General features: G+C 37.0%; 1 protein-coding gene across 1 annotated transcript in view; it reads left to right on the plus strand.

Annotated features, from left to right (window-relative positions):
- Positions 1-3,456: 3,456 nt before the first annotated feature.
- The window catches only part of LOC106870824 (unconventional myosin-Ie), a 55,371-nt gene continuing 50,631 nt past the window's right edge, over positions 3,457-8,196 (plus strand). Inside the window, exons 1-3 of the mRNA XM_052972018.1 lie at positions 3,457-3,498; positions 5,367-5,495; positions 6,319-6,427. Coding sequence (XP_052827978.1) covers positions 3,472-3,498; positions 5,367-5,495; positions 6,319-6,427 — 265 coding nt within the window. The 5' untranslated portion in view covers positions 3,457-3,471. The remainder of the gene's footprint in view (positions 3,499-5,366; positions 5,496-6,318; positions 6,428-8,196) is intronic.

The raw sequence follows: 8,196 nt of genomic DNA on the forward strand, positions 1-8,196 counted from the left end.
ATATATATATATATATATATATATATATATGTATATATATATATGTATATATATATATGTATATATATATATTATTTATTATTATTATATATATATGTATATATACAAATATCTATATATATGTATATGTACATACATATATATATATATATGTGTGTGTGTGTGTGTGTGTGTGTGTGTGTGTGTGTGTGTGTGTGTGTGTGTGTGTGTGTGCCACATGGAAGTTTATTCTTTGTTAAGCAATATAAGTTAGCTTTTTCATTCAGTTGTATATAAATTTTTTTTTTTATTATATATATATTCAGTAACCGGATTTATATGAACTGCACAGGGTACTTCGTTATTTATGAGGTACTTTTCATCAAAGTGCTCAACATATGTTCATATAAACTCGGAATTATTTGGGGCTATATAACCTGAAGTGTATCCATTGAAAAATCAATGGAAAGCGTCAACTTGGGATAATCATTATTGCTAAATGTTGAAATGAGAGCTGTGGTGATGGTGTATGCCTGTGTGTATGTCTGCATGTGTGTGTTTGTGAGTGTGTGAGTGCGTGTGTATGTGATTGTGTGTGTGTGTGTGTGTGTGTGTGTGCACACGTCAGTATGTGTGCATGTGTCAGTGTGTGCATGTGTGTCAATGTGTGTGTGTGTGCATGTGTGTGTAAATGTGTGTGTGTGTGTCAGTGTGTGTATGTATGTCATTGTATGTGTATGTGTGTCAGTGTATGTGCGTGTGTGTGTGTATGTGTGTGTGTGCATCAGTGTGTGTATGTGTGTGTGTGTGTGTCAGTGTGTGTGTGTGTGTGCGTCAGTGTGTGTGTGTGTGTGTCAGTGTGTGTGCGTGTCTGTCTTTGTGTGAGTGTGTGTATGTGTGTGTGTGTCTGTGTGTGTGTATTTGGGAAGTGATTGTTGTTAGTATTGTCATTGTCATTTAGCCCCAGATCAACCTTGATTGAACAGACTATTAATCAAAGACAAGCCAGCCATGACCAGCTTGCTTATTATTTATTTTTGTATATTTCTGCAACAGCATTTCTCATATTTTCTAGCTTTTGTCTTTTATTACAAGGGGTAACCATGTATCTCCTCTATAGCAAGACACCTTTACTTGTCCCTCTGTTATATTTTAGCTTCACAGCAACTGGAATAAATCCACCTCTCTCTCCCTAATATCCAAGCCTGGTTAACTGTGGGGGCTTTTCTCTTTCCTGGCCTTTTCTGTCTTACAATATACTTGGCTGGTGGCATGGTAAAAGCACCAAGTACCCACTGTAAAGTGATTGGCATATGGAAGGGCATCCAGGTATAGAAAATATGCCAAAGCTGACAGAAAGCTCAATGTTGCTTGCCAGATCCTGTCAAACTATCCAACCCATGCCAGCATGGAAAACAGATGTTAAATGATAATGATGCATTTTGTGAACAGTAACACCATTGGTTAAAGGTGCTGGGTCCTTCTTATTGCGCTAGCAACAAAACAGTCATGTGGCTGAGAAGTTTTCTTTGGAACCATGCAGTTCTCAGTTCAATCCATCATATAGTATATTGCGCTAGTGTTTTCAAGTTTCATTTTTATTTAACAAATGCTGTGGCAGGGATTGCATTCGAGAATGTAACCATCATTTATAACATTGCTTCTATTCAAATTGCTTCTCACTTAATGAAGTAACTTAATTTAGTAAGTTCTGGAGTGTTGTAAATATTTCTGAGTGGAACATATAGTGCTGCTATAAGAATGTTGTAGTAATGTTTTTATGATAGTGTAGAATATATTTCTGAGTGGTACAAATAGTATTCGAAGGTGTTTATAAACCATTTAAGAAACACACAAAAACCGTTAGATTCACTTCAACATTTAAATTTAATTTGTCAAAATATTTTCGTCGCTTTGAGACAGCGACCTGTTCACTAACAAAATTCCGCGCTGCATCTCCTGTCAGTGAACAGGTTGTGGTCTCAAAGTGACGAAAATATTTTGACAAATTAAATTTAAATGTTGAAGTGAATCTAACGGTTTTTGTGTGTTATTTAAATGGCTTATAAACAACTTCCACACTGCAATTGTTTTTGTTTCAGCACATGATCTCAGATCAGGTCACTTGCTATACAAGTACATCTCTGTAACAAATAGTATTATTATAATAGGGGCAATGGCCCAGTGGTTAGGTCAGCGGACTCGCAGTTGGAGGATCGCGGTTTCAATTCCCAGACTGAGTGTTGTGCGTGTTTATTGAGCGAAAACACCTAAAAGCTCCACGAGGCTCCAGCAGGGGGTGGTGGCAACCCCTGTTGTACTCTTTTGCCCCAACTTTCTCTCACTCTTTCTTCCTGTTTCTTGAGTAAAGCTACGATGGACTGGCATCCCATCCAGCTGGTGGGGGTGAGGGGAACACATACACCATAGAAACTGGGAAACCGGGCTCATGAGCCTGGCTAGGCTTTAAAAAGGGCGCATAAATAAATAAATTATAATAGCACTATGTAAACCTCCTCGAAGAATGTGAAGACACAGGCTGGAAAGCAGAGCATTTTCCAATTGAAGTTGAGGATTCATTGGACACTGAGTGAAACAACGGTTGTTATTATTAGGCCCAACTCCTTGTAAAGCAAATACTACCACGAGTGATATCAAGACTACAGTGGAAAAGGCTAGTCACTGGATTTGGATTAAAAGAGATGATGAGCAATGGCTAGAAGAATATTGAGCAAAACCTGATAACCAGTTGATCTAGCAAGCAGGGGCCTCATTTCAGTGAGGTGGGGTGGTGTAATGATGCCATCGAGAGGTAGGATCTGTAATGGTGTACATTCTCTCCTGATGACCCAATAAACTTGCTAGCATCCAGTATGTGGAGCTTTCAACGAGTAGCACTTGCATTTACAAGTTGTTTGCAAAAAGAATAAATATTATTCTTTAGTAAGTAACTTCATTTATGCTTGTATTACAATCTTCTCGTGAGTTTGTGGACTATTACAGGGAGGGCATTATAAGAGACATTATAAACAAGAACAGGAAGGAAAAAAAAATTCTGTATCATTGAGTGTCCTTCTCAGGAGCATGAGATCAATCAAACAATAAATAAATTAATCTGTCTATATATATCAATCAATTAATTGAACAGTTTATACTGTTATGTTATAATGAAAGTTTTCTCATGAAATCTGTTTGCGACAGAGGTAATCCTATAATCTCATAAATACATCAGGTTGGTAAAGCAACTTTTCAGAGTTACTGCGACTGATTGGATTAAGTTCAGATGATGGCATGTGAGCTTTCAGGAACAAAGCTTGGCACATGTCATTATTTCATTAACATTACTACTACTACTACTACCAGTGTTGTTGTTGCTGTTGTTGTCATTGCAATACAGCACCACAACCTCAAGCCTCACGTCATCGCAGATTGCTGCTGCGCAGATCGCTGCTGTGCAGGCCACCTTGCACGACGAAAGAAAAAATACTGGAAATGAAGCACCAGCCTTTTATGAAAGAGGTGTAGTTTATTATTTCTGAAGAGATATCCAATCCTAACAGCATCTTGTATTATGTATACTCACATCTAAACATTCAGAAATATCTACAACACTTACAGAACACTGTTACAGCACTATCATTACACCATTATCTGTTCCACTCAGAAATATCTATAGCACTCTAGAACATTATTATGGTACTGTCATAAGGTGGCGTGTTGGCAGAATCATTAGCACACTGGATGAGATACTTAGCAGTATTTCACCCATTGCTACGTTCTAAGTTCAAATTCCACTAAGGTCAACTTTGCCTTTCGTCCTTTTGGGGTTGATAAATTAAGTACCAGTGAAACACTGGGGTCGATGTAATTGACTAGTCCCCTCTCCAGAAATTTCAGGCCTTGTACTTTTAGTAGACAGGGTTATTATAGTACTATCATAACAATACTATTTCTCCTGCTCAGAAATATCTACAACTCTATCATAAAAAACACTATTACAATATTATCACAACAGCATTATTATGCCTGTAACATCATTATTTATCCCACTCAGAAATACCTACAGCTCTATCATATAAACACCATTACAGCATTATTGTAACAACACTGCCACACTCAGACATGTCTACAACATTATCATAGCAATATTATTACAATGTTCATAACAATATTTGTCACAGAAATGTCTTGGCACTTGTGCCAGTGGCATGGGAAAAGACATTCGAGCGAAATCGTTGCCAGTGCCAATAGACTGGCTCCTGTGCAGGTGGCACGTAAAATACACCATTTCGAGCGTGGCCATCGTCATTACCGCCTGACTGGCCTTCGTGCCGGTGGCACGTAAAAGCACCCACTACACTCTCGGAGTAGTTGGCGTTAGGAAGGGCATCCAGCTGTAGAAACTCTGCCAAATCAGATTGGAGCCTGGTGTAGCCATCTGGTTCACCAGTCCTCAGTCAAACCGTCCAACCCATGCTAGCATGGAAAGCGGACATTAAACGATGATGATGATGATGATATCTGTTCCACTCAGAATTATTCACAATACAAAAGCAGTTAAATAATTGAACCAATACATTGGACTAAATGCATCTCTTCCTACATTTTAGGCCTTGTACCTATCTGAGAAAATCAATTCTTTTAAACCCATTTTTAGCAAATGTTTTTGTTTGTTTTTGTTTTTGTTTTTGTTTTTTTTTCTGTTTGTCTTTTTATTTAATTTATTTTTCTCATCCTGTTTTCCATTGTTTACAATATTTTCCCCCTCTCTCTTATCTATTCTTTATTTGTTATTTATCTTTTGTTTTGTTTGTTTTTTTACAGTTTCTTTCTTTCTTTCCTTCCTAACTTCTTTTTCTTCTTTTTTTGCCTTTTTTTCTTATCAATTGTTTTTCTTTCCTTCTTTTTTTTCTATCCCTTCTGTCTTATCTCCTTTTGTTTTTCTTTTCGTTCGTTCTTTCTTTCTTTCTTTCTTTCCTAACTTTTCTTTTTCTTCTTTCATTATTTGCTTTTGCCTTTTTTTCTTATCAATTTTCTTATCTTTCCTTCTTTTTTTCTATCCTTTCTGTCTTATCTCCTTTTCTTTTTCTTTTCTTTCTTTCTTCTCTCCCCCCTCCTCTCTCTATTACTATAAACTTCATTCAATAATGAATTTCTCCCTCACTCTTGCCTCTTCCTCTTTTCCCTCTCTATCCAACCAATCTAACAATCCAATCCCTCCATCTCTCACTCTCTATTTCCCCCTCTATATAACCCCCTCACTCTCTCTCTCTCTCACTCTCTCTCTTTCACTATCATTTCTCCTTCTCTAATTCCATCTCCAATTCTCCAAAGCCTTTCTCTCTCTCTCTCTCTCTCTCTCTAACGTTAGCATTTTATCATTCCAGGCTTATCACCATTGGCAGAGCCACAATGTACACAATGCAGGAGTGGATGACATGGTACTCCTACAGAAGATCTCGGTGCCAGCCATCAGCGAGAATCTTAAGAAACGGTTGAAAGAGAAAATCATCTATGTATCCTTTTAACAATGCTTTTATTTTGTCCCCACCCCTCTCACTCACTCTCACTTTCTGCATTTTCTCTTTCTCACTTTTCTCTCTCTCTCTACCTGTATTTCTCCCCCTCTTTCCATCTCTGTATTTATCTCTTTTTCACTTTCTCTCTCTCTTTCCCTCTCTCACTTTCTCTGTCTCTCACACTTTGTCTCTTACCTCTTTCATGTTCTTTCTCTCTCATACACACTTCCTTTCTCTTTCATTCTTTCTTTTACATTCTCTCTTTCTTGCACATATCTTCTCTCTCACTTTCTCTCTCTCTCTCTCTCTCTCTCTCTCTCTGTTTCTTACTTTCTCTCTTTCTCTTATATTCTATCTCACTCCCTTCCTCACTTTTTCTCATTCCATTCTCTCTCTCTCTCTCTCTTTGTGGTTCTGTCTTCATTCTGTCTGTCTTCTTTCTCTCTACTCATCAAGTTCTATTAATAATAATAATAATAATAATAATAATAATAATAATAATAATAGTGTGCCTTGGGTATGTTCTGTGGTTTGTTGTGATGCTCTTATTTTTACTGTATTGAAAGTGTTTTACGTTGGATGTGTGCAGTGCTTAGTAGTGCTATTTTCTGTATGTTATATACACTTGTTAGTCCTGGTGTTTTTGTTATGTCTTAACAAGTATATGTGACAACTTCACTACATCTTGCGATTAAGGATTTTAAAGTCAGAACCAACAAAACTGATCTTCATCAGGTTGTGTATACAGAGGGTATTCTTCCATTTGGAAAGGCGTTTCTGCCAATATTCTTGATTTGTATCCTTAACTCTTTAATCACAGACTTACATTGGACCAGTGTTAATATCAGTAAATCCATTCCAACAGTTGCAGATATTTACTGATAAACATGTTGATATGTATGAAAGAGCCGTGAGTAACCATTTTTGTCGTATTATTTGCTTTGTTTCTGTTTCTCACTGCTTCTTTAACGGTTCTTTTGTTCACATCATAGAAATTTAGAAACTGTAAGAGTATGTGAAATAATTCATTTTAAACTGTGGAGAATGTAAATGTTGGATAAAAAGCATTTTGGATAGAAAAAGTGGAAGGTTATCTGTGGCACACAATCTACATCTTGTGTTGCCTTTTTGATTTTTTCTATCTAGATATTAGCCCAATATTTACATGCTATTATTTATAGCAGTCAAGAAGGCAATGAGCCAGCAGAACCATTAGCACACTAGTGTATGGTGGCATTTTGTGCATATTTACATTCTGAGTTCAAAAATCTGCCGAGGTCATCTTTGGCTTTCATCCTTTTGAGGTTGATAAAATAAGTACCAGTTGAGTGCTGGGGATCAACGTAAATTGCTGGCCTTGTGCCAAAATTTGAAACCATTATTCATAGCAGTCCTGGACAACTTGCAACCTGTGGGACTTTCTGAATGACATGCCAAATGAAAAATTACCTTCAGGCTCTTTTAGTAGTGTGGCTTGCCTAATGAGGACTCATGTCTCATGTGACCCACTTCTCGGAAATGTTGCTCATGCCTGATTTATAGCTTTATCTACTTAGAGTTCTACAAGCTATGGTTGTGTGGTAGGAAGTTTGCTTCCCAGCCACAGGGTTCTGGGTTCAGTCTCACTACATGGCACCTTGAACAGACCAAAGCCTCGTGAGTGGATTTGGTAGATGGAAACTGAAAGAAGCCTATTATATATATATCTATGTGCCAGTGTTTGTCCCCCCCCCCCCACCGCTTGACAACTGGTGTTTGTGTGTTTATGTCCTTGTAATCTAGGGGTCTGGTAAAAAATAAATCAATAGAATAAGTATCAGGCTTGAAAATAAAAATACTGGAGTCTATTCATTTGATTGAAATTCCTCAAGGCGTTGCCCCAGTATGGCCACAGTCTCTTGACTGAAACAAGTAAAAGACAAAAGATAAATCAAAAGCAAATTATTTCGTGTTCTCTTGTATTTTTTGTTTGACCTCACTTTGACAGTGACCCGATGTCTGTCTGTGTGTCTTCTTATGTATCTGTTTGTCTCTCCTATTTGTTTCTCTGTGAGGATTTGAACTCTTCATCCAAATGTGATTTTTGTATTATAAGAAAAAAAATTTTCTCTCTCTGAAGAATTTTTAATAGGAAATTCCTTACATTATATATATAACATGTAAATTTTTGGAATTACTACGAGCAAACAACAAAACTATGTGTATTGGAGAAAAATAATACCAAAAGATTTCCATTTTCCTGTTTTGTTAACCCTTTAGTGTTTAAACTGGCCATATCTGGCCCAGATGTTCTATATGTTTTATATTCAAACTGGCAATATCTAGCCTCTCACACCTAACCTACATTGACATTCTAAAAATAGAAACCTCAAAGCTATAAGATAGTGCATGATTAATTCAAAACAATTTGAGTGAAAAAATATTACATTTAACAGAGTAATCTGAACACTAAAGGGTTAAACATCAGCTCTACAAATAATATTTCTGTAATTCCCAATTTTAATATGTATTTTGATTAACATACATATAGGCGCAGGCACGGCTGTGTGGTAGGAACCACATGGATCCGGGTTCAGTCCCACTGCGTGCACCTTGGGCAAGTGTCTTCTACTATAGCCTTGGGCTGACCAAAGCCTTGTGAGTTGATTTGGTAGATGGAAACTGAAAGAAGCCCGTCATATATATATATATATATATA

Source organism: Octopus bimaculoides, chromosome 12 (genome assembly GCF_001194135.2).
Source record: "Octopus bimaculoides isolate UCB-OBI-ISO-001 chromosome 12, ASM119413v2, whole genome shotgun sequence".
Taxonomy (NCBI): domain Eukaryota; kingdom Metazoa; phylum Mollusca; class Cephalopoda; order Octopoda; family Octopodidae; genus Octopus; species Octopus bimaculoides.